Consider the following 27815-nt stretch of genomic DNA (forward strand, 5'->3'; position numbering starts at 1 on the left):
TACTGTTGTATTCAAAAGTTTATTGGATTCTTGTGGCTTTTTATAATAAATCAAATTTGAGCGGATATGCATGATGGAGAGATTACATGGGAGGCATCATTTGAGGGAATAGGAGAAATATGGCTGTACATTCATATTAGTTGGAAGAAGAATATGGGACTAAGGGGTCAGTAATGTCTGGGTACATTATAGATTCAAACATTCTGTTGTCTTAAGTGCAATAATGGATGAGGTCACTATTTCCGCTACTACAACTTGGTACAACAAAGTGTTCTCAGAATTTCCAAACCACAAAGATTGAACTTTTGCTTCACCTATCCAGTTTTCAGTACAGTTGTCAAAATAAAGGGAACAAAGAAGACAGTTGGTACTAGGTCATCCAGAGCTGTGTAAGGGCATTTTAACAGAACATGTGAGTCACTTTCACAGTTCGGCTTTGTTTAGAGGTTATACATGTAACATTTCCACCTGCAACTAGTGCCAAATGTCAATGGATAGATATCACAAGAATAAAATCTACTTTTTAGAATGCTGCGTGACGCTGCAAATTAGTTGTGTACAACTTCCTGTATTACGATTGGTTCTCGTTTGTGAGGTTGACAACAATAGCAAGAACATTAGCAGTACAAAACTTATTCGTCCTTGTAACAATCTTTTTTGTATTGTGATAAGGTAAGCTGAACTATGTCATTTTTAAGCAGTCTCCTTAAAAAAAAAACATGATGTAATTCGATTTATGGCTTAAATCTTACATGTTGCTCCTTTAAATTACACTGTATATTGCATAGCTCCATAGGTTCTAACATTCAGGAACCTTTGAAGGTCTTTTCACACATCGCAACAGACCTAAACTAGACATGAGAAAAGACACCACTATGTGCCTTCCAAACATTGACAAAAGGGCCACATACTGTAGTAACAGAAAAAAAGAGGCTAGCTTCCCAGAGTGAGAAGGGGAAGCTTATACATCAGTGCATTACAGGCAAAATAAGTATTCAAATCTGAGCAGCGAGGTCTGCACTATGTACTTCTCCTTTGTACTTAATTGATTGGCCAGAATCTCTTTACAGGTGATTTCACAGGTCTGAACCAGACAGCCTCCGTTTAAAAACAATGAAAACTAGCAGTGCCGCAGCCCAAGGACTGAATACCCTTGCACTATAAGCCTATGTTTCCTCATCTACCCTGGATCAACTCCATTTCCCATATGCCACTTTGATTACTGTTGCTCTTGTCATTTTTATTGCTTAAATTATCACAGTAAAAGGAACTCAAAATGGTTTATTGGAATCCTGCAGTAGCTACAGTATAGTCATGTTGCTGTGATGTCAGGGCAGCTTTAAGAAAGCAAATCCCATTGAGGGAACTGCAGCAGCCTGTCCTACAGTGCGTGGATGTCTTCCTCTCAGTAGTGGTGTTTGTGTTTGCATAGTATCACTGTTATCTTAGGAGAGTATGAATCAGCCAGGGATTCAGTGCCACAAGCTCAAAGCCATGTCCAACCAGAGATAGTACATGTACTACTGTCGATGGCCTAACCATGGTGTCGGTCTGTTCTCATCTAAGACAGCAAAGGTCATTCATTCAACTTTACCCTCATGTTAAATATACATTTAGGTTCATTCACTCACTGCTCCACCGATACAACACATCTGTTTACACACATGTCTAGCACAGCCGAAGAATATACATATCTAAGGTAAAGTGCCCAAAATATCCTCCTGCTATTGCTACAAGCCAGTGCATTTATTTGAAGGGCTATGCTATGGGAACAGCAACACCAGGGGTTGTCCACATTAGAAACAGGTTCAGCAAGTGATTGAGGGAGGTATATTTGTTATGTTTATACAATGACAGATTCAGCAAGTTCCTGGACAATGGACATAGACGTGAACTTCTTCCCTGAACATGGTTTTCCCTCAATTCTGTCACACACTGGAAGTATATTCAAAACAAGACATTCAGTGTGTTAAAAACACCACTATTGTATCTTGACATTGTAGTTCACTAGCAATGGGTTTCCATAGTAACCCAATGACATTCCATTCCTGATCAGATATGGGTTTCTCAGGGTTATCCCAGTCCATTCCTGATCAGATGTGGGTTTCTCAGGGTTATCCCAGTCCATTCCTGATCAGATGTGGGTTTCTCAGGGTTATCCCAGTCCATTCCTGATCAGATGTGGGTTTCTCAGGGTTATCCCAGTCCATTCCTGATCAGATGTGGGTTTCTCAGGGTTATCCCAGTCCATTCCTGATCAGATGTGGGTTTCTCAGGGTTATCCCAGTCCATTCCTGATCAGATGTGGGTTTCTCAGGGTTATCCCAGTCCATTCCTGATCGGATGTGGGTTTCTCAGGGTTATCCCAGTCCATTCCTGATCGGATGTGGGTTTCTCAGGGTTATCCCAGTCCATTCCTGATCAGATGTGGGTTTCTCAGGGTTATCCCAGTCCATTCCTGATCAGATGTGGGTTTCTCAGGGTTATCCCAGTCCATTCCTGATCAGACGTGGGTTTCTCAGGGTTATCCCAGTCCATTCCTGATCAGACGTGGGTTTCTCAGGGTTATCCCAGTCCATTCCTGATCAGACGTGGGTTTCTCAGGGTTATCCCAGTTTGGCAAAATAATTGGGCTGAATATGGGATATTAGTTATGTGTCTATTCTACACTGTCCAGTAAAGATCTGTTCCAGTCTTTCACTCTACCTGCAACTTAACTGCTGCCCCATGCATCTCTTTATGGTATAGTTAGTGGAGGTATCCGTAATGACTGTAGCTGATCGATATCTGTTTTTTGCAGATGGTGAATTTGTGTTGAATCATGAGCCATGAATGAACCATCATAAATTCTGCTGAGTACTTATTGCAGTGTGTAAAAACATGAATGTGTGTGAATGTGCTCTGTACAGCAAAGAGAGATCCATTTGTAAATAACTTACTATAAGAAATGTGGCAGATATTTCTGTTGGGGGGGGGGTTAATGTTCATGCCAGAAGACCCACTTTACCAAATAGTGTGCATAGCCTTGGCACACTGGATGTAGCAGGGGTTGGCATGATATGAGGAGATTTAGATCCAGGTTCAAAGCAGACAGAACTTACCACATTACATGTGGTTAAATCTTGTATTCCCGGAAAAGAACACAAGAGAGAGTACATGTCTATTGTCAAGCATTGTGCCTCTAAATCTGCCCTGGGGTTTCACATGCTTATAAATGCATTAAAAAGGTTATTTGTCTTAAAAGCAGCATTATTAGAGGTTCATTTTTTCTAGGGGGTTGGTTTCAAGGGATTGTCTATAATTTCATTCATCAGCTTGCAGTATTATTCTCTTGCGTTTTTCTGCGTTTGGTAAATGGTTTTGCAGTATTTAGTCTTCCTATCAGCAGAGGAAGATAGAAGCGCTAACAGGCACCAGTGCTTTATATCAAGCAAAGAAAGTGTATTACGTTCTGAACTGGATCCTTTCTCATGTCTCACCACAGCCTCACCCTTTTAAAGACCTTTGTTTCTAAATATTATAAAATAGGCTAAATTAATCACTTTTGGATAGGCAGAGTTAATATCATTGTATTCTATCTAAACAACACTAAACTCAACTCTATGTGAATCAGAGCATTACTGAATCAGCTGAATCTGAAGTGGCAAAATGTCACTGGAAATTGAATTAGACTGTGTGTTTCCACAAAGCACAATATTTGAATTTGTAGACAGTTTCAGTTAAGCCCAGGGTAGTGCGGTTGGTGAAGAGAGGAGCAGGATCCAGCACAGTTTTAACAACATTATTACATTGCGTTATTCCCTGTCTCAAGCGTATATTCAATTAATCTATTTTTCTTTTTTTTATTATCATATGAAAAACAGTCCTAGGTTTAAGATTTTTTTTAAAACAATATATCAACTTAAACATATGGGGGAGGTTTCCCGGACACAGCCTAAGCTTATTGGACTAACAAACACTTTCAATGAAGACTCTCCATCAGACGTGCTTCTCAGTCCAAAAAACCTGCCCAAGAAACCTGCCCATGGAGTCACATGTGTGCATACACATGTTTGTGCATATAAATATATGCATAGATATAACTGTATATTTATATATGGTTGTACATACATGCAAGTACTCTCATTTCTTCTTTGGTGTCGTTGGTTTCGAAGTTTTGGATCCTGAGACATTGTTTGTTTCATCTGCTGAGGAAGATTGTACAAGGCACTCGATCTTTCTGTGGACGGGAAGAGTAGAGGGGAGAGGAGGGTTAAAAGAGACACCTGCGTTTTCTACGTATTTGACATTGTAGCCCGACTTTATTGATGCTTTACTACAGTTTGGACGCACCAAGATGAGCTAAAGGTGTTTCTCTGTGTGGATGGCCAGTTGGCTACTCTCTGTGGCCCTATCGGTCTTACTCACTTCTTCTCCTCGATTTTGAAGAGAACGAAGAGGATGAAGTTCTTCACCAGCATGAAAGTCATCAGCAGGGCGATGGCTCCGCCCACTGCAGAAGCAATTATGATGGTGAGAGTGTTGTCCACCACTCGTACTGCCGAGAAGGAACCAGGAAGAGGAGAAGGTGGAGGCTGATCAGACAAACAGTACCTATCTACAGTGCATCGTCTACAGCACAACACATCTAGACGTTGTGGTCCATATAGTATCCGCCCTGCCCATTGGCAGCACCAGAGGACCTACAGTATATGATCTGCCTGCAGTAAAGCAAAGAGAACGCTAGTTAATACTCACACTCGTCCACCACGACAAGGGTAAAGATAGCGCTGTGGTTCTTGCCCTTCTCTTTGGGGTTGCGTCCGAAGCAGGTGTACTGGCCCTCGTCCTCAAAGGTGATGTTCCAAAGCAGGATAGAGATGTTGTTGTGATCACCGGTGCCGATAAAATCCACCCGATCCCGGTAGATACTCACTGGATGGGGATCCATCCCGTCTAACGGAATCACAGACTCACACACCTGAGAGGACCAGGCAGTCGACAATCATCTGACACTCACAATATCTGACCACAACTCCAATCAACACTCACATTAGAGATATCACTTACTGATGCAGAAAAACCATTGGGTCTTCACCACAAATTAGAACACTTGAAAATATGATCTCCCCACACTGACTTTGAATATCCCTGCCGCTATCTGTGTGAGATCTGGGCAGCTCTGACCCACCTTCTGCATAGTGCCGTTGTCATTGTACTGCCAGTTGAAGTAGAGGTTTTTGATGCCGATACAGCTGGCGTAGGTGCAGGGTAGAAGCACAGTACTGCCGTTCAACGCCTCCAGGAACGGGACCTTCCCTGTGGACATCTCCAGGCCCTGAGCAGACCACACACCTGGGAGGGAGGGGGCAGGGGGAAATTAAAAAGGTAGTACACAATACTACTTAGAATTACAGAAAGGGAAAAGACAACACACACCTGAGTGAGAAATGAAAGTACACAGTCTACTCATGTGGTTTCAACATTTCAATGGATACTGTTTCCAGAATTAAATCCTTCCCGAAATATAATCTATTTTACTTAACAAGTGTATAACAAGCCAGCTCCTCTCTTTTACAATCCTGTCAAATTATGCTGCATTTTGTGTGAGAGAGAGATGTACTCATCCCTGGCCCATTCCCAGGTTACTATAGCTCATCCATTGACATACTGTAGAGCTGTCAAAGAATGAATGATTGATGTCTATTGTAATCCCCTCTACCCCTATCCCTTCTTAACTGATCCTGCCAACTATCAGGGATTTGAAGACTACGGGCTCTATTCAACCTGCATCGCTGAAGGAAATGTAAAAGTAAATTTCCTATTGAGCCGACATCTGCAGCGTTTACCGTGAATGCAGTCCCCGCTAATGAGGGAACATTGCCTTTAAATTTCAATCACGCTGTAACACTGAATAGCAATACGGATTAAATAGAGCCCTACGTCTGACCTAAACTGAGGGTCAATATCATATCTGGTTCTGATGTCTTCCCTTTGACCTTAACCCAGATAGTTGCTGACAGAAGGATAGGAACAGCAATATATAAACAATAACCCATTTTACTAATGAAACATACACTTAGTTTTTTTCAATCGCTAATATGCATTGGTCAAAACTGAAGTCACATTGTCAAAACTCTTCACAGTCAGTGAAACAGAAGTGTATGTGGACCAAACTGTGAATCATTTTCATTGCTTTCACACAAAATGCATTCAATAACCACATTCTCCGAAATCAATGAACTCTTTTCTCAATCATACTCCACCACCTGCAAAACAAAACATTTGCAGCACGTTTTCAAATGCTAACACACTGTTTCCAAAACTGTTAAAAAAACATTCAAAACAGAATGATGGCAAATGTCATGCATTTCTGCAGTAACCAGATTGAAATATATAGAACATCTCAGCAGAATATTTAATCATTCCAAAACACAGCTTATTGCAATTTCAGCTGAAAGTCTACCCAAGTGTCCTGTTTTTAGTCTCATTACCAAAACAGACAAAAGAGGACGGCTTCGGAATGATTTAGTTTGGAAACATGGATCAAGGTAGACAGGTTGGTGGGGAAAGAAGAGTGTCAGGGAGAGGGAGAATGCGTGGAAGACAAAGGAGAGGAAGACCAAGAGCAGTGGTCTCTGATGAGATAAGAGCCACAATTATTGATCATGTTGTTGTAAACCATGGTCTCACTTTGAGAGAGGCCGGTTTAAGGGTGCTGTCAAGCCCTGATCTGTTTCACCTGTCCTTGTGCTTGTCTCTACCCCTTCCAGGTGTCGCCCATCTTCCCCACTTATCCTCTGGATATTTATACCTGTGTTGTCTGTCTGTGCCAGTTCGTCTTGTTTGTCAAGTCAACCAGCGGTTTTGTGTCTTAGTGCCTGCTTTACCCAGTCTCTCTTTTTGTCGCCCTCCTGGTTTTGACCCTTGCCTGTCCTGACTCTGAGCCTGCCTGCCTGACCCTGAGCCTGCCTGCCGACCTGTACCTTTGCTCCACCTCTGGATTATTGACCCCTGCCTTCCTTGACCTGTCGTTTGCCTGCCCCTGTTACAGTAAACATCGTTATTTCACACAGTCTGCACTTGGGTCTTACCTTGATACCTGATAGTACGAACTGGCCATGACTGACCCAGCAGACTTGAACCAGCTCCACAATGCCATCTCCTCCCAAGGAGCCACAATTGGTAGGCACGAGGAGTTGCTTCGCGGTCTGATGGAAGGGTTCCAGACCGTGGCGTAACGTCACAACCTAGCCTTGCTGGAGCAATTCCGTGGGTTGCCTACTAGGCAGCCTACCATGACGGTAACCTCCCAGACCCTCTGTAGCCCGGCTGGTAGCAGCGCCGTCACCCCGGTTTCCCGGGAACCCCACTTACATCCCCCAGAGCGCTACGATGGAGACTCCAGAATCTGTCGGGTCTTTCTCTCCCAGTGTTCCCTCATTTTCGAACTGCAGCCTTCTTCGTTCCCCTCGAAGATAGCGTACATTATTACGCTGATGTCCAGGAGGGCACTCACTTGGGCCAGGGCGGTGTTGGAGCAAGAATCTGCCGTCTGCCTCAGTCTGGAGGTATACGTGGCGGAGGGGAGAAAAGTTTGAGGCTCCGGTGTCCGAAGGGGGGCCGACCGGAAGTTACTCCAGCTTCGGCAGGACACCCTCAGTGTGGCAGACTATGCGGTGGAGTTCCACACGCTAGCAGCAGAGGGTACCTGGAACCCGGAAGCGCTGTTCAACACATTCCTGCCGGCTTATCGGAGGAGGTAAAGGATGACCTGGCAGCTACCGACGAATTTCGACTCACTTATCGCTTTTACAATCCGGATCGATGGTCGGCTACGGGAACATAGGAGGGAGAAGCGGTCCGATTGGGGTCCCAATCACTCACTCAGGGATCCCAACTTGCAGCTGATGAACTCTGGAACTCTTCGGCGTCTACGTCCCTGAGAGGATCCGCGCTTACCCGAGTCCCTTCAAGAGCCTCCGGAGACTGCCGATTCACCTCTTCCCAAGCCGATGCAGCTCGGCAGGGCTGTCTCCAGCCGAACGCATACGCAGACTTGAGACCAGAGTTGTCTGTATTGCGGTACTACCGGTCATTTTGTGTCTACCTGTTCCTTCAAGAGATCTAGCTCATTCGTTGGAGTGAGTACACTGGTGGGTCTTAAAGATAGTTGTTCTTCTCCCCTTACTCGCCCCCCTCTCCATGCCACCCTGCTGTGGGGTGACCAGTCCAAGTCTCTTGTCATGACGTTGCCCTCTTTGGGTTTTCTATGTACCATCCCCCTACCTCCCCCTACTCATGCCCTGTGAGCGAGGTCGTAAATTCCTAAGAAAATGTCCCGCCTCATGGTCACAGTATACAGAGAGAGTGGGTTTCATAGAAAGGACCCAGGAATTCTTCCACCTCACAGGACTGGAGAACCGAACAACATTTATGTTCTGGAGAAGGTATAAAAGATCGGTGAAGAATCCAGCTACGAACTGGTCCGTTTGGTACAATTTTGTGAATCTCATGAGAGACAATATGGCCACATTACCATGGCTCTGTTTATATCATAGCCTCAGTTGTGAGACTTACGTCTAATGGTTGTATAAAATTAATGAATAAGGATAAAGCTATTTGGAATATGTTGGGATGCTTGTAAGATGTTAATGTGAGAGAATTGTATTTTCTGTTTAAAGTTTTACCAAGTCATCGGCACGCCTCCATGAACAGACGGGACCTGGCGTCATGAGACAGCCTTTTTCTGTCATTCCGAATATAACCCCCACCCAGGGTTTCTATCACCAGACCAGCTTACCTCTAGAACAAGAGGGCCAAGGTTTGACCATGCATTCCTCGTTCTGAACTTTAACCATACCATGTGGTTAAACTCTTAGACTATTGATACCGACAGAATAATAACAAGTCTTTGATATTAATTACTAGTCTGCAGCTAGGAATTCGGTATCATTGAACGCGAAGACCGACGAAAACATCTGTCCTATAACGACATTAATGAATGTCACTTTGAAATATCCAATCTAATAGAGAGAGAGAGAGAGAGAGAGAGAGAGAGAGAGAGAGAGAATGCGAGGACAAAACTCTCCAACAGAACCGAACTGTTCAACAAAGATCCCAACGACACACTGAGCGTAAATATATATATTGATTGCAATTGTTCCCGAATGAGTGAGCGTTCATGTGCAAAGGATTAGCATTTCAATTGTTAATATTTATCAACTCTGTAGTGCCTTCTCAGCTGACCCACACTCGCCTTTTGTCTAACACGCCGCCATGCCGGTTTAGGCCACTAGGGCACATTCCTTTATCATTTCTTTGTAACGATACCTACTGTTTGTTATGCATTTCTGTGAATTACTTAGATTAGTAAATAAATGATTTTAAGACAATTGATGTATGGATGACTCATAGCGAAGACTGGGTTCGTGCAGATGACCAACAATTTATGACGTTTGGAATGAGACTGACGAGGTAAATAACACATCATTAATCAGGAGACTAATCGATCAGATATTATAATATCTGAAAGTTATATTAGGTAAATTATAACTTTGTAATTTGAATATTTTCCTTGGTTCCCCGATCTCCTAGTTAATTACAGTTACACGATTAATCAGTTTAATCGTGTAATAATAATTACAGAGAGTTATTTGATAAACATGTCTTCCGTTTTAATGATGCCAAAGACACGACACTCTCCAGGTACTCATCGACTTGGGGGCCGATGTGAGTCTCATGGATGTTACCCTGGCGTCCAAGCTGGGCATCCCCACTCAACCCCTCCATTCCTATGGGTGTTAGAGCGCTGGACGGGTGCTCTATAGGCCGGGTCACCCACCAGACAACTCCCGTCAACCTACGAGTGTCGGGGAACCACAGCGAGATGATCCAATTCCTTCTGGTTGAGTCTCCGCAGGTTCCCGTGGTATTGAGATTCTCTTGGCTCCAACGATACAATCCCTCCATTGACTGGGCTACTGGTGCCATCGTGGGCTGGAGTCCGTCCTGCCACGCACATTACCTGAAGTCAATTTTGCCTGCCCCGGGACGTCTTCCTGGTGGGCTTGGAAATTTCCCCGGACCGCTCCGCAGAGTACCAGAACCTCCGGGAGGGGTTCAGTAAGGCCTGGGCCACTTCGCTTCCGCAGCACCGACCGGTATCCAAGAAGGTCAAGCCTGAGGCGCTGGCACGCCGCTATATTTCCACGGCTACACCCCCAGATGCCAAGACCTTTCCCCCCTGCTCCAAGATCATTAGCCCCTCTGCTGTTCGTCCTCTGTAAGCCCCGTACCCTCTGTATTCTTCCTACCATTTGTGTCTAGAGTCAAAACCTTGTCTGACTGCCCCTTGTTCTCTGTTTCTAGGCCCATCCCTCCCCCCGTGTCATCGATGGCGAGCCAGCGTGCACGGTGAGATGCCTCCTTGACCATGTTGTAAACCATGGTCTCTCTTTGAGAGGTCGGTTTAAGGGTGCTGTCAAACCCTGATCTGTTTCACCTGTCCTTGTGCTTTTCTCCACCCCCTCCAGGTGTCGCCCATCTTCCCCACTTATCCTCTGGGTAGTTATACCTGTGTTTTCTGTCTGTCTGTCTGTGCCAGGTTGTCTTGTTTGTCAACTCAACCAGCATTTTTGTCTCAGCTCCTGCTTCAAATCAAATTTTATTGGTCACATACACATGGTTAGCAGATGTTAATGCGAGTGTAGCGAAATGCTTGTGCTTCTAGTTCCGACCATATCTAACAAGTAATTAACAATTTCACAACAACTACCTTATACACAAGTGTAAAGGAACTAATAAGAATATGTACATATAAATATATGGATGAGCGATGGCCGAACGGCATAGGCAAGATGCAATAGATTGTATAGAGTACAGTATATACATATGAGATGAGTAATGTAGGGTATGTAAACATTATATAAAGTGACACTGTTTAAAGTGACCAGTGATACATTTATTACATACAACTTTTTATTATTAAAGTGGCTAGAGATTTGAGTCAGTATGTTGGCAGCAGCCACTCAATGCTAGTGATGGCTGTTTAACAGTCTGATGGCCTTGAGATAGAAGCTGTTTTTCAGTCTCTCGGTCCCAGCTTTGAGGCACCTATACTGACCTCGCCTTCTGGATGATAACGGGGTGAACAGGCAGTGGCTTGGGTGGTTGTTGTCCTTGATGATCTTTTTGGCCTTCCTGTGACATCGGGTGGTGTAGGTGTCCTGGAGGGCAGGTAGTTTGCCCCCGGTGATGTGTTGTGCAGACCTCACTGCCCTACCAGGCGGTGATACAGCCCGACAGGATGCTCTCGATTGTGCATCTGTAAAAAAGTTTGAGTGTTTTTGGTGACAAGACAAATTTCTTCAGCCTCCTGAGGTTGAAGAGGCGCTGTTGCGCTTTCTTCACCACGCTGTCTGTGTCGGTGGACCATTTCAGTTTGTCCGTGATGTGAACGCAGAGGAACTTATAACTTTCTACCTTCTCAACTACTGTCCCGTCGATGTGGATAGGGGGGTGCTCCCTCTGCTGTTTCCTGAAGTCAACGATCATCTCCTTTTGTTGATGTTGAGTGCAATGTTATTTTCCTGACACCACGCTCCGAGGGCCCTCACCTCCTCCCTGTAGGCCGTCTCGTCGTTGTTGGTAATCAAGCCTACCACTGTAGTGTCGACTGCAAACTTGATGATTGAGTTGGAGGCATGCATGGCCACGCAGTCATGGGTGAACAGGGAGTACAGGGAAGGGCTGAGAACGCACCCTTGTAGGGCCCCAGTGTTGAGGATCAGCGGGGTGGAGATGTTTCCTACCCTATCCACCTGGGGCGACCCGTCACAAAGTCCAGGACCCAGTTGCACAGGGCGGGGTCGAGACCCAGGGCCTCGAGCGTAATGGTGAGTTGAGGGTACTATGGTGTTAAATGCTGAGCTGTAATCGATGAACAGCATTCTTACATTTACATTTAAGTCATTTAGCAGACGCTCTTATCCAGAGCGACTTACAAATTGGTGCATTCACCTTATGATATCCAGTGGAACAACCACTTTACAATAGTGCATCTAAATCTTTTAGGGGGGGGTTTAGAAGGATTACTTTATCCTATCCCAGGTATTCCTTAAAGAGGTGGGGTTTCAGGTGTCTCCTGAAGGTGGTGATTGACTCCGCTGTCCTGGCGTCGTGAGGGAGCTTGTTCCACCATAGGGGTGCCAGAGCAGCGAACAGTTTTGACTGGGCTGAGCGGGAACTGTGCTTCCTCAGAGGTAGGGGGGCCAGCAGACCAGAGGTGGATGAGCGCAGTGCCCTCGTTTGGGTGTAGGGACTGATCAGAGCCTGAAGGTACGGAGGTGCCGTTCCCCTAACGGCTCCGTAGGCAAGCACCATGGTCTTGTAGCGGATGCGAGCTTCAACTGGAAGCCAGTGGAGAGAGCGGAGGAGCGGGGTGACGTGAGAGAACTTGGGAAGGTTGAACACCAGACGGGCTGCGGCGTTCTGGATGAGTTGTAGGGGTTTAATGGCACAGGCAGGGAGCCCAGCCAACAGCGAGTTGCAGTAATCCAGACGGGAGATGACAAGTGCCTGGATTAGGACCTGCGCCGCTTCCTGTGTGAGGCAGGGTCGTACTCTGCGAATGTTGTAGAGCATGAACCTACAGGATCGGGTCACCGCCTTGATGTTAGTGGAGAACGACAGGGTGTTGTCCAGGGTCACGCCAAGGTTCTTAGCACTCTGGGAGGAGGACAATGGAGTTGTCAACCGTGATGGCGAGATCATGGAACGGGCAGTCCTTCCCCGGGAGGAAAAGCAGCTCCGTCTTGCCGAGGTTCAGCTTGAGGTGGTGATCCGTCATCCACACTGATATGTCTGCCAGACATGCAGAGATGCGATTCGCCACCTGGTTATCAGAAGGGGGAAAGGAGAAGATGAATTGTGTGTCGTCTGCATAGCAATGATAGGAGAGACCATGTGAGGAATGACAGAGCCAAGTGACTTGGTGTATAGCGAGAATAGGAGAGGGCCTAGAACAGAGCCCTGGGGGACACCAGTGGTGAGAGCACATGGTGCGGAGACAGATTCTCGCCACGCCACCTGGTAGGAGCGACCTGTCAGGTAGGACGCAATCCAAGCGTGGGCTGCGCCGGAGATGCCCAACTCGGAGAGGGTGGAGAGGAGGATCTGGTGGTTCACAGTATCAAAGGCAGCAGATAGGTCTAGAAGGATGAGAGCAGAGGAGAGAGAGTTAGCTTTAGCAGTGCGGAGAGCCTCCGTGACACAGAGAAGAGCAGTCTCAGTTGAATGACCAGTCTTGAAACCTGACTGATTTGGATCAAGAAGGTCATTCTGAGAGAGATAGCAAGAGAGCTGGCCAAGGACGGCACGTTCAAGAGTTTTGGAGAGAAAAGAAAGAAGGGATACTGGTCTGTAGTTGTTGACATCGGAGGGATCGAGTGTAGGTTTTTTCAGAAGGGGTGCAACTCTCGCTCTCTTGAAGACGGAAGGGACGTAGCCAGCGGTCAAGGATGAGTTGATGAGCGAGGTGAGGTAAGGGAGAAGGTCTCCGGAAATGGTCTGGAGAAGAGAGGAGGGGATAGGGTCAAGCGGGCAGGTTGTTGGGCGGCCGGCCATCACAAGACACGAGATTTCATCTGGAGAGAGAGGGGAGAAAGAGGTCAAAGCACAGGGTAGGGCAGTGTGAGCAGGACCAGCGGTGTCGTTTGACTTAACAAACGAGGATCGGATGTCGTCGACCTTCTTTTCAAAATGGTTGACGAAGTCATCCGCAGAGAGGGAGGAGGGGGGGGGAGGGGAGGAGGATTCAGGAGGGAGGAGAAGGTGGCAAAGAGCTTCCTAGGGTTAGAGGCAGATGCTTGGAATTTAGAGTGGTAGAAAGTGGCTTTAGCAGCAGAAACAGAAGAGGAAAATGTAGAGAGGAGGGAGTGAAAGGATGCCAGGTCCGCAGGGAGGCGAGTTTTCCTCCATTTCCGCTCGGCTGCCCGGAGCCCTGTTCTGTGAGCTCGCAATGAGTCGTCGAGCCACGGAGCAGGATGCGAGGACCGAGCCGGCCTGGAGGATAGGGGACATAGAGAGTCAAAGGATGCAGAAAGGGAGGAGAGGAGGGTTGAGGAGGCAGAATCAGGAGATAGGTTGGAGAAGGTTTGAGCAGAGGGAAGAGATGATAGGATGGAAGAGGAGAGAGTAGCGGGAGAGAGAGAGCGAAGGTTGCGACGGCACAATACCATCCGAGTAGGGGCAGAGTGAGAAGTGTTGGAGGAGAGCGAGAGGGAAAAGGATACAAGGTAGTGGTCGGAGTCTTGGAGGGGAGTTGCAATGAGATTAGTGGAAGAACAGCATCTAGTAAAGATGAGGTCAAGCGTATTGCCTGCCTTGTGAGTAGGGGGGAGGTGAGAGGGTGAGGTCAAAAGAGGAATCAGTCAAAGGTAGACGTGGGGAGGTTAAAGTCACCCAGAACTGTGAGAGGTGAGCCATCCTCAGGAAAGGAACTTATCAAGGCGTCAAGCTCATTGATGAACTCTCCAAGGGAACCTGGAGGGTGATAAATGATAAGGATGTTAAGCTTGAAAGGGCTGGTAACTGTGACAGCATGGAATTCAAAGGAGGCGATAGACAGATGGGTCAGGGGAGAAAGAGAGAATGTCCACTTGGGAGAGATGAGAATTCCAGTGCCACCACCCCGCTGGCCAGATGCTCTCAGGGTATGCGAGAACACGTGGGCAGACGAGGAGAGAGCAGTAGGAGTAGCAGTGTTATCTGTGGTAATCCATGTTTCCGTCAGCGCCAAGAAGTCGAGGGACTGGAGGGTAGCATAGGCTGAGATGAACTCTGGAACAGGAACAATGGTGGCCCTCTTGAAGTATGTGGGAACAGCGGACTGGGATAGGGATTGATTGAATATGTCCGTAAACACACCAAACAGCTGGTCTGCACATGCTCTGAGGACCCGGCTAGGGATGCCGTCTGGGCCGGCAGCCTTGCGATGGTTAACACATTTAAATGTTTCTCACGTTGGCTGTGGTGAAGGAGAGCCCGCAGGTTTTGGTAGCGGGCCGTGTCAGTGGCACTGTATTGTCCTCAAAGCGAGCAAAGAAGTTTAGTTTGTCTGGGAGCAAGACATCGGTGTCCGCAACGGGGCTGGTTTCCTTTTTGTAATCCGTGATTGACTGTAGACCCTGCCACATACTTCTCGTGTCTGAGCCGTTGAATTGCGATTTTACTTTGTCTCTATACTGACGCTTAGCTTGTTTGATTGCCTTGCGGAGGGAATAGCTACACTGTTTGTATTCGGTCATGTTTCTGGTCGCCTTGCCATGATTAAAAGCAGTGGTTCGCGCTTCCAGTTTTGCGCAAATGCTGCCATCAATCCACGGTTTCTGGTTGGGGAAGGTTTTAATAGATGTTGTCTGAGGCTATCCGGAACATATCCCAGTCCACGTGATCGAAGAAATCTTGAAGAGTGGAATCAGATTGGTCGGACCAGCGTTGAACAGACCTGAGTACGGGCGTTTCCTGTTTTAGTTTCTGTCTATAGGCTGGGAGCAACAAAATGGAGTCGTGGTCAGATTTGCCGAATGGAGGGCATTGTATGCTTCGTGGAAGTTAGAGTAGCAATGATCCAGAATTTTGTCAGCCCGGGTCGCGCATTCGATATGCTGATAAAATTTAGGGAGCCTTGTTTTCAGATTAGCCTTGTTAAAATCCCCAGCTACAATAAATGCAGCCTCAGGATATGTGGTTTCCAGTTTACATAGAGTCCAATGAAGTTCTTTCAGGGCCGTCGAGGTGTCTGCTTAGAGTGGATATACACGGCTGTGATTATAATCAAAGAGAATTCTCTTGGTAGATAATGCGGTCGGCATTTGATTGTAAGGAATTCTAAGTCAGGTGAACAAAAGGAATTGAGGTCCTGTATGTTATGATCACACCAAGACTTGTTAATCATAAGGCATACACCCCCGCCCTTCTTCTTACCAGAGAGATGTTTGTTTCTGTCGGCGCGATGCGTGAAGAAACCAGGTAGCTGTACCGACTAACGTATCCTGAGTGAGCTATGTTTCCGTGAAACAGAGAATGTTACAATCTCTGTCTCTCTGGGAGGCAACCCTTGCTCGAATTTCATCTATCTTGTTGTCAAGAGACTGGACATTGGCGAGTAGTATACTCGGGAGCAGTGAGCGATATGCCCGTCTACGGAGCCTGACCAGAAGACCGCTCCGTCTGCGCCATTGTTTTGGATCACCTACTGGGATCCGATCCATTGTCCTTGGTGGTGGTCCAAACAGAGGATCCGCTTCGGGAAAGTCATATTCCTGGTCGGAATGTTGTTAAGTTGACGTTGCTCTTATATCCAATAGTTCCTCCCGGCTGTATGTAATAAGACTTAAGGTTTCCTGGGGTAACAATGTAAGAAATAATACATTAAAAAAAACAATACTGCATAGTTTCCTAAGAACACGAAGTGAGGCGACCATCTCTATCGGTGCCATCACAGTCTGCCCTCCTGCTTTTCCCAGTCTCTCTTTTTTCACCCTCCTGGTTTTGACCCTTGCCTGTCCTGACTCTGAGCCTGCCTGCCTGACCACTCTGCCTGCCCCTGACCCTGCCTGCCGACCTGTACCTTTGCGCCACCTCTGGATTACTGAACTCTGCCTGAGTCTGCCTGCCGTCCTGTACCTTTGCTCCTACTCTGGATTATCGACCCCTGCCTGCCTTGACCTGTCATTTGCCTGCCCCTGTTACAATAAACATTATTATTTCACACAGTCTGCACTTGGGTCTTACCTTGATACCTGATCTGCAGCGTTCAATAGTACGAATTTTCCAGCAAAACAGCAGGTGAGATGTGCATCCTTCAATAATAATTTAACTACATATTACAGTACAACATTTAGAAATATGCTGATTGTTGTGTTTTTCAGTAGGTTCCAAAAGGTTGCCTCCCACAGGAGGGAGAGGCAGAATACTATCAGATGAGCAGGAAATTGCCATTGTTGACATGGTAATTGGCAACGATGCAATAAAACTGCGGGAAATTCGGGACAGAGTGCTGGCAGACAATATCACTTTTGGGAATGTGAATACGGTCAGCACAACGACAATTGCAAGAGTCCTAGAGAAACATAAAATAAGGATGAAGCAGTTGTACACTGTACCCTTTGAGAGAAACAGTGAACGTGTGAAAGAACTCTGGTATCAATATGTCCAGGTAAGATGTCTGTTCAATAACCAAAGAGGGTACATACACAGCTATGCATAATGTAAAGTACTGTAAACCTGTGTAATGGAAATGGAAGTAATGGAGATGGAAGTCAGGCAAACTTCACATGCATTCTTCGTTGTGGATGAAGCTGGATTCAACCTGGCAAAAACATGCTGCAGAGGAATGAAATTTGATTAAACAGATCAACCGTATTTGTCCCAGGCCAGAGAGGAGCTAACATCACAATATGTGCAGCACTATCTGTTACACAAACCACTCATTGGCCCCTACAATACAGAGAGGCTCATTTATTTTCTGGATGACCTGAATAATTGACTTGTGCCAGTGGAGGAAAGAAGGGCAAGAAACTCCCCTACCTTCGTTGTTGTGTGGGATAATGTGGCATTCCACCAAACTGCTGCAGTCAGACTGGTTTACTGCACATCCCAGGATGTCAGTACTATTCCTGCCTCCATACTCCCCCTTCCTAAACCCCATAGAGGAGTTTCTCTGTGTGGAGGTGGAAGGTTAATGACCACCGTCCACATGACCAGATGTCCTTACTGGATGTCATGAATGCGGGGTGTGGAGACACTTCTCCTGAAGACTGCCAGGGTGTGGAGACACTTCTCCTGAAGACTGCCAGGGTGTGGAGACACTTCTCCTGAAGACTGCCAGGGTGTGGAGACACTTCTCCTGAAGACCGCCAGGGTGTGGAGACACTTCTCCTGAAGACCGCCAGGGTGTGGAGACACTTCTCCTGAAGACCGCCAGGGTGTGGAGACACTTCTCCTGAAGACTGCCAGGGTGTGGAGACACTTCTCCTGAAGACCGCCAGGGTGTGGAGACACTTCTCCTGAAGACCGCCAGGGTGTGGAGACACTTCTCCTGAAGACCGCCAGGGTGTGGAGACACTTCTCCTGAAGACCGCCAGGGTGTGGAGACACTTCTCCTGAAGACCGCCAGGGTGTGGAGACACTTCTCCTGAAGACTGCCAGGGTGTGGAGACACTTCTCCTGAAGACCGGCAGGGTGTGGAGACACTTCTCCTGAAGACCGCCAGGGTGTGGAGACACTTCTCCTGAAGACCGCCAGGGTGTGGAGACACTTCTCCTGAAGACTGCCAGGGTTAGATTAGACATTCCAGAAGATACTTTCCAAGATCGCCAGAGAAGACAAGATGTGATGTTGATGAGAACTTGTGGCCAAATGCAGGAGAGAGGGAGAACTAGAACCCTCACAGTACTGTACAATGAGTGATTATACATGTTTTTATTATTATTGCAGCCCTGGAATTTCAGGAATGTTTTTTGTTTCAACTTATTTTTAAGTAAATTACTATATGCAAAGATATAGAAAAAATAAAGGCTATTGACGCAAATTGCGGCATTTCTGATTCATTCTTGTTACATAAACTTTAGTACAGTCAAAGTGAAAATGTGTTATTCTTATTCTATAATGAAATATTGATTTATGTGAAATCATTCAAAGAGAAAAGTTAATTTATGTAATGCTCCGTGTTAGTGTTTTTAAGGTTAGTGTGTTATGAGTGACAATGTATGCTTTCTGAGTGAGAATTGTTGCCAGTTATGGTCGAACAAGCTTTTTTGAGACATGTACAGTATGAAGTGTTTTGAATTTTGGAGGTGAGATTAACTGTTTGGCCAAGATTCATGTTGGTAATGCAGACTGTAGAGTTTTGAAGTGGCTTCAGTATTGACCGACGCTTCTTAGCAATTGAAAAAAAACTGCACGCTTAACTATTGTACAGAAAATGTGCATATTGCAATAAGACAGGACAAGTATATACACTTCCGTACTTTCATTTCGCATACACATCTGCCACAAACGCACGCACGCTGGCACACACAATTCACAGACCACACACACTTAGGTCTGTAGTACTCTTATGGCACAGACCCCCAGTCTAGAGGTAGTGAGAGGGAGGGTGAAAGAGAAGGGGAAAGAAGAGCTATTCCTACATATTACAGATGTAGGATCTTCATTTGATCACCCTGTTGCAGGAGAACTCAAGTTAATGTTACAGTGAAATGCCTTTCTTGCAAGCTCTCAACCCAACAATGTAATACTAAAAATAACATAAGCAGGAAATGTTTAACTTGTGAGGTTTAAAAAAGGCGTCTAAAGTTTGTAATTTCCCCTTTGAAATAAAAGTATCAACCCCTACAAAAATGTCCATTAATTATTATCCACATCATTTACATTTCCTGTTGCTGCAGGATTATTTTCCTGCTATAGAAAACTTGCACAAATTAAGATCCTACATCTGTATGTACAGTTATTGTGTGTGTGTAGTATTTTATTACAGTGTTTGGGATGTTGTGAGGCCATTTAACTCAATGCAGGCTCATTAAACTCAGTAATTAGCAAATTACTTCAGGCTCATCTCCCCTTTAAGGGAATCCAAATAACGCAGGTCCCACCACCTCTTTAACACAATCCAGATAATGCCGACACCAACACTTCTCAAGTGGACCTAAAAATGATGGATGGTTAGTCTGGTTACATGCCATCACTGGGACTATACAGTAATGCTGCTCACATACTTTCCACCTCTGCCCAGTCTGTCCTCTCCTCAAATTCACTAAACAATAGTATTAACTGTCCTGGCTGTCCCTTTCTATCCAATTTTCTCTTGCTCTGTTTGTCCCTTTGCAGCCCCCATTCCTAAACATTTTTCCTCCCTCTCCGTTTTTACATCACACCTCAGCTGTGTGACACATCATCAATAACCGACTCAAGGTCAGGTTTAGACAAGCAGTTTGGGATAATACATGGCTGTAAACTCCAGGGAGGGCTGCACAGGGAGCAAAATGACTCCTTCACTCAGATTCCTTCCCTCTTTTTCTTTCTCTCTCTCTCTCTCACACACACACACACACACACACACACACACACACACACACACACACACACACACACACACACACACACACACACACACTGTCCCAATGCAGCACAGTGATGCTGCAGAAACTCACACACACATCTCAGATTGTTCTGAAATTGTTTCTGTTGTTAGATTAGCATTTTTGCAACATTGTTTTGTTGACATGAGGAATCCAAAGAAATGGCCAAAAGCCATCTCCCACAACCCACGCCAATCCCACCCAAACAAAAATAATATAGTATCAGTTCTCTATGTCTGACAAGTAGTATGGGGCAGCAATATTGAGAATTGTTTCTTCATCCTCTGTAATCTATACCCAATGAATTTGATGTATTTGAAGCTGTTAGGTTTACGTCCCATCCTACATCCTGATATTACTAGGTTTAGATTAGATTATGTTTGCCTCCCGTGTGGCGCAGCGGTCTAAGGCACTGCATCGTAGTGCTTGAGGCATCACTACAGACCCGGATTCGATCCCAGGCTATGTCCAACCGGCTGTGACAGGGAGTTCCATAGGGTGGCGCACAATTGGCCCAGCTTCGTCCGGGTTAGGGGAGGATTTGGCTGGGTGGGCTTTACTTGGCTCATCACGCTCTAGAAACCCTTGTGTGGCAGGAGTTGCAGGCTGACTTCAATCATCAGTTTAACAGTGTTTCCTCCGAAACATTTGTGTGGCTGGCTTCCAGGTGAAGGGGGCGGGTGTTAAGAGGCGAGGTTTAGCGGATCATGTTTCGGAGGACACATGATTCAACATTTGCCTTTCTCGAGCGCGTTGGGGAGTTGCAGCGATTAGACAAGATCGCAATTGGGGAGAAAAAGCAGGTAAAATACAAAAATAATAATAATAACATTAGAGTTTGTTAAGTAGTGACATCTACAGGGACGCAGATGCTCCAGGCTCCAACAGTGCAGGTACTTTAAAACAAATATATATAACTGAAGCATGCTGACACCTTTACAGGATAAGGAAACTAATATGTAATTTTGTAATTTGGGTGAACTATCCCTTTAACATTGAGGGTGGGGGGGAACAGCACCATCTAGTGGTTAGAACCTGATAATATCAGGATGTACACCACCATTCAAAAGTTTGGGGTCACTTAGAAATGTCCTTGTTTTTGAAAAAGCAAATTTTTTGTCTATTAAATTAACATAAAATTGAGCAGAAATACAGTGTAGACATTTTTTATGTTGTAAATGACTATTGTAGCTGGAAACGGCTGGCAGCTTCATTAAATAGTACCCACAAAACACCAGTCTCAACGTCAACAGTGAAGAGGCAACTCTGGGATGCTGGCCTTCTAGGCAGAGTTCCTCTGTCCAGTGTCTGTGTTCTTATGCCCATCTTAATCTTTTCTTTTTTATTGGCCAGTCTGAGATATGGCTTTTTCTTTAAAACTCTGCCTAGAAGGCCAGCATCCCGGAGTTGCCTCTTCGCTGTTGACGTTGAGACTGGTGTTTTGCGGGTACTATTTAACGAAGCTGCCAGTTGAGGACCTGCGAGGCATCTGTTTCTCAAACTAGACACTCTAATGTACTTGTCCTCTTGATCAGTTGTGCACTGTGGCCTCGCACTCCTCTTTCTATTCTGGTTAGAACCAGTTTGCACTGTTCTGTGAAGGCAGTAGTACACAGCGTTGTACGAGATCTAAAGTTTCTTGGCAATTTCTCGCATGGAATAGCCTTAATTTCTCAGAACAAGAAGACTGACGAGTTTCAGAAGAAAGATCTTTGTTTCTGGCCATTTTGAGCCTGTAATTGAACCCACAAATGCTGATGCTCCAGATACTCAACTAGTCTAAAGAAGGCAAGTTTTATTGCTTCTTTAAAATCAGCACAACGGTTCAGCTAACATAACTGCAAACGGGTTTTCTAATGATCAATTAGCCTTTTAAAATAATAAACTTGGAATAGCTAACAACACGCCATTGGAACACAGGAGTGATGGTTGCTGATAATGGGCCACTGTACACCTACTGTAACTTCAATGACTAATTTCTCTGAAGGAGGGGCGGGGCAACAAATTCACTGAACACATTGCCTAGGATGAAGAAACAATACTCAGAGCTGCAGCTCCATACTACTTGTCAGACAGAGAAATTATTACTGTATACTCATTGTTAGGGTGGGATTGGTGTGGGGTGTGGGGGGTCCGTGGCTGGCTTTTGACAATATCTTTAGATTCCTCATGTTTTACTCATTGTTAGAGTAATGTTAGGTACTATATTTATTGAATATTATATGAATCCTATACATTTAAATGGCCAATTTGGATGCAATCAATTAGCTTACATGGTCAGAGTTCAAATTATTTTTAATTAAAATAATGTTGCAGGAATGCTAATCTTATTTGTTTCTAACTACAGAAATTATTTCAGAATAATCAGAGATAGTGGGTGTCATGACTTGCTGAAATGAAATGGAACGACCCACAGGGCAGATGCACCGCTCGCTCTCTCTCTCTCTCTCCACTTTTCATTTCTTTCACTGTTATTTGGTCCGCTCTCCTTTTTCCTCGCTCGTTGTCTTTCTCTGTAACTCTGCATTGTGATTCTGCATCTGGTTTTAAACTAGATACCACAGCCACAAAATCAGATTCCACAGCTTAGTCAAAATTGGCTACAAAAATGTGCTTTTTGGTCTTAATTTAAGGTTATGGTAAGGTTTAAAATCAGATTTTAAAAAGATAAAATTGTAGAAGGAGTTTAGTCATAATTATGACTTTGTGGCTGTGGAAACTAGTGACAACCCTGCATCTGTCTGTCTATATATTTTCTCTGCTGTTTGGTGACCATTGATATATAGTTGTAACTGAAGATAGTGCAGGTTCTACAGGATATGGCCATTAACTTTAATGGAAAAATAACAAGGTAAGAGACAAATCCAGTAAGGTTGACATAATCCAGCAAACACTCAGCCTCATAGCCTCATACCAAATCCCAATCAGAGCCAAACCAGGACATCATACCCCAGGACACTTCACATGGTGATTGTCCCAGAAAAATAAAGGCACCCTAACCCTAGACCCTCCTATGGATTCTGTCAGAAGCAGTCTCCACTGGGTTGCTTATGTAATTACTTTGTTTCCAAACTGTCATTTGTAAGGCTCTCCCTTGTGCTAGGCTTCTAACTGGAACAGTGATGCTCTACTTTCTAACCTACATGTGTCTCTTTCAAGAACAGTTCTATCATGAAACCTCATAGACCTACCTGTACAACTATACCATCCATAGAACCAGAACTGAGCACAAATCATGAACACTATCAACATTTTAGACAAAATTGTTGATCGACTAAGAAAATCGTCTAAACTATGAGCCTACAGTATTTCCTAAATGACCCAGCAATTGTGTGGACATTCAATAGTTTAATTGCAGACACCGAGGCATAATTTGGCTGGAGGGGAGGGACGGGGTGGACTTGTCTTGCAGTCCTGTTGGCTCAGAGCGTGAGAACCTCAGAGCCTGAACCTGAGCCTGACTGAGCCTGGCTGACAGCTCCTGGTCTGTCTAGCTGTTAATACTATGACCATGATATTTCACATAGCAGATGCTGCTGTCTTGATGCCATCCCTCACTTCATCTCAGACCTGTCCCCATTACCCCACTACACGTCCACTGATACCAGCCAACTGCATTGTTACTCTATTAACCTGGGTCTACAGAGGAGCTTCTCATCACACTGAAATGTTGTTAACCGGAATAAAATTGACTCAGAGTTAAAAGCTAAAGAAAAATCAATACAGTAACTCAATGTTGCACAGAAGCTCTTGGTTTTGTGTTTACTGTAAAGGCAAAATAAAATGTGTTAAACTGGTAATGTCTAATATCAATAAAGTACTTACAGTGCATTCAGAAAGTATTCAGCCCCTTGACTTTTTCCACATTTTGTTACCCTTACAGCCTTATTCTAAAATGATTTAAATAGTTTTTTTCCCCTCATCTACCTACACCCAATTCCCCATAATGACAAAGCAAAAACTGTTTTTTAGAATGTTTTGCAAACGTATAAGAAATAAAAATCTGAAATATTACATTTACATAAGTATTCAGACCCCTTACTCAGTACTTTGTTGAAGCACCTTTGGCAGCGATTACAGCCTCGAGTCTTCTTGGGTATGAAGCTACAAGCTTGCCACACCTGTATTTGGGGAGTTTCTCCCATTCTTCACTGCAGATCCTCTCATGCTCTGTCATGTTGGATGGGGAGCTTTGCTGCACAGCTATTTTCAAATACCTCCAGAGATGTTCGATCAGGTTCAAGTCCGGGCTCTGGCTGGGCCACTCAAGGACATTCAGAGACGTGTCCCGAAGCCACTCCTGTGTTGTCTTGGCTGTGTGCTTAGTGTCGTTGTCCTGTTGGAAGGTGAACCTTCGCCCCAGTCCGAGGTCCTGAGCGCTCAGGAGCAGGTTTTCATCAAGGATCTCTGTACTTTGCTCTCTTCATCTTTCCCTCGATTCCAGTCCCTGCCACTGAAAAACATCCTCACAACATGATGCTGCCACCACCATGCTTCACAGTAGGGATGGTGTCGACACAATCCTGTCGTGGAGCTCTACGGACAATTCCTTCAAACTCATGACTTGGTTTTTACTCTGACATGCACTGTCAACTGTGGGACCTCATATAGACAGGTGTGTGCCTTCCCAAATCATGTCCAATCCATTTAATTTACCACAGGTAGACTCCAATCAAGTTGTAGACACATCAAGGAATGCACCGGAGCTCATAGCAAACGGTCTGAATACTTATGTAAATAAGGTATCTGTTTTTTATTTGTAATAGATTTGCACACAAAAAAAATCTGTTTCCGCTTTGTCATTATGGGTTATTGTGTGTAGATGGATGAAGAAAAAAAAATTGATTTAACCCATTTTAGAATAAGGCTGTAACGTTACAAAATGTGGAAAAAGTCAAGGGGTCTGAATACTTCCCGAATGCACTATATATTCTTTTAGTCCTTTTAATTCTTATGAATACTATTGCTATGATAGAATGCTTGTGCAATAGGCTGCCACTGATAGGTCCTGCATAATAATACTCTGGATGACGTATTTAGTGACAAACCTCTGAACTCGGATTCAGGTTATGTACACTGAGATGATAAAAATCACCATTCTATATGGTGACGTATGCTTAGTTATCCATCAAACATACTTCAGCATGCAAACTGACAGCAGTTTCTAGCCACCACACAAATGAAACTGATAACATTTCACCAATCAATCCACACAATGAAAAGCCAACTGCCACAATGTTGCCTACAATTCTGAAGTGAGAGCAAGATTTTAACTGTAATGAGTCTATTCTATGGAACTGGAGAATCTGCAAAATGACATCCGATCGCAAATGCAGTACATGTTTCATAGCACACTACAGGGCAGTTGGGGTTGCGGAATTGGGGAAATTGTTAAAACTTTACTCAACAGAAAGAGAGCGAGGACAACCTGGGAGTGAGAGGTGCAGAGAGGGATTGGATGAAAGAGAAGTGATATATGACTGAGACAGAAAGTCTTACTGAGCAGCAAAGTGATGATCAGGCTGGTCCGGGGCCAGGTGGTGTGTGAGGACAACAGATACTTGGACCTGGGCTCCTCAGGCCCATTCCCCTGAACCTCCATGGCACTATGATCCCGTCCAAAACACCCCCTGCTGTGGGATCCAGCCCAGGGTCCGTTGGGCTGGAGTTATCCCCTCAGAAACTGGTCAGGTCTGTGTAAACCTGAATCCCCCTGGTCTGGTTGTTTGTTGTGCCTGGGCGACTGATCTGGTCCCAACCGAGGCACCACGTCCCACTGTGTTGTTATCCAGTCCTGGTAGCGATGCGTCTGCCTGCCAGCCCCGACACTCCTGTTAAAGACTGTAGGTTAGACAGAGGGCGAGCAGGAGGGGAGAAAGAGGGAGCATGTGTGTGTGTGGGGGGGGGGGGTAAGGGAAGAGGGTACAGACTTAAAAACAAACTCAAGACGAACTAAGTCAATCAGCTATAATCCTTCAGTAAGAGAGCACTCCTAAACTGAGAGAAAGACGAGCAGAAATAGTGAGGATTTAAGAGATAGAGAGAAGAGACACGAGAGAGACAGAGAGAGAGGAAGAGAGGAGAGAGAGAGGAGAGAGTAAAGGGGATGTAAAACAGTGTACGCAGTGTGAGACAGTACTGCACCGTACCTCTTCCTGTGGCTGTGTTCCCTGAGAAGCCGGACCAGCAGGCTGACTACACAGCACAGCTGAGTCAGAACACACGGCAGAGCAGAGGAGCTGAGCCAGGGGAGAATCACTGCGCACAGCCAGTCAGGGTGCAGTCAAGGAGATTCCACCAGCCAGCGATTCCTCTGCAGAGAAAGGCACGATGCAGTCCCAGTCAGAGAGAAAGAGAGAGAGGGAGAGAGAGAGAGCAAGCGAGAAAGAAGAGAGAGGGAGAAGAGAGAGAGCGAGAGAGAAGAGAAAGAAGAGAGAGAGAGAGAGAGAGAGAGAGAGAGAGAAAGAGGAGGGGGGAGAGAATGAGAGAAGAGAGCGAAGAGAGAACAAGATAGAGAATGGACAGGAGGAGCGCTGCTGCAGTAACCCTGGTGGCTGGTGACTGCTGGTTCGGACGGTCCTTTCTCTTCTTCCTGGATAGCAGAGCCCCAGTTTCTTCTTCCCTTTCTTTGCCTGCAAGCCTGCCCCTCTGGCTCGCTCTCAACTTTCCCCTGCACCCTCTCTCTTTGCTCAGTGCCTGCCTGTCCCTCTCTCTTTCTCTCCCTCCCTCCCCCACCCTCTCTCTCTTTCTTAGCCTTCTCCTCCTCTTTACCCCCCTCCCTGTCTGCCTTCCTCTCTCTCTCCCCCCTCCCCTCTCCTGACTGTGAATGCAGACGCAGGCACTTTTGCCATAGTGCTTGTGGAGATCAGAGAAAGTTCTGCAGTGCAGGTTGGAGGGGGTTCTGTAACAGAGCGCCAGGGACACGCCAGCCTCTACGCACTACCTTGTATTTATAAACATCCTGGATGTAGAAATAGATATGACATGTTCTAACATTGATATACGGTATGTGACAATGTCCTGGTAATAAAAAACTATACGTTCGTCAATCACTCCCTTGAGTTACACTGCATAGCTTCAAATCACAGAATTCAGAGTGAGGATGTTTGCTGTTAAATGTGAACATATTTTACTCCCGTTATATCTGACGTCTATACCTGAATAAATGAGGGTGTGTGTTTATCTGCAATGTGAATGTGACTTTGAGAGCTCTCCCACTCTCTCCTCCCTCCCAGTCTCTGTCTGTACTCATCCTTACACTATGACAGAGTTGAGTTTCCTCTGACTGCATTTCTCTCCCCTCCTCTTCCCTGCCTTCTCTCTCCTTCCCAGGTTTTCACATGATGATATGGATATGGTGTTGGTGGTGGGGTCTGGATTAGTTGCTGTCCCCAGCCCTGCCTGGCCAAAGCAGGTCTAACGACAGTGTCATATTCCCCTACATCAGGATAATTAGCATCTATAACCATGAGTACACCATCTGGCAATCAAGGAGCCAGGGAGTATGTGTGAGGGATGGGATGTGTGCCTCAGAAGGTCAAACCGGTGAACATAGTGTCACTGCAGAGTTATGAGAACATTATGCTAACGTATTGTGGCTGGCAGTGCAAAGATGAGACGGTGTGAAAAAACATGGTGCCCCCCCCCCCCAATAATCCTCTCATGTTGACACCCCTGACAATCCTATGATAG

The 27815-nt window shown here is 45.5% G+C and overlaps 1 protein-coding gene across 1 annotated transcript; it reads right to left on the reverse strand.

Moving 5' to 3' along the window:
- LOC115149018 (sodium channel subunit beta-4) lies at positions 1-26824 on the reverse strand. The gene is made up of 6 exons (XM_029691472.1): positions 26273-26824; positions 25623-25954; positions 5171-5334; positions 4738-4960; positions 4408-4537; positions 1-4219 (listed from the first exon to the last, which is right to left on the reverse strand). Exons 2-6 carry the CDS (start codon positions 25723-25725, stop codon positions 4123-4125), a joined length of 717 nt encoding a protein of 238 aa, XP_029547332.1. The 5' UTR covers positions 25726-25954; positions 26273-26824; the 3' UTR covers positions 1-4122.
- Positions 26825-27815: the final 991 nt, after the last annotated feature.

Source organism: Salmo trutta, chromosome 15, assembly GCF_901001165.1.
Source record: "Salmo trutta chromosome 15, fSalTru1.1, whole genome shotgun sequence".
In the NCBI taxonomy this organism is placed as follows: Eukaryota; Metazoa; Chordata; class Actinopteri; order Salmoniformes; family Salmonidae; genus Salmo; species Salmo trutta.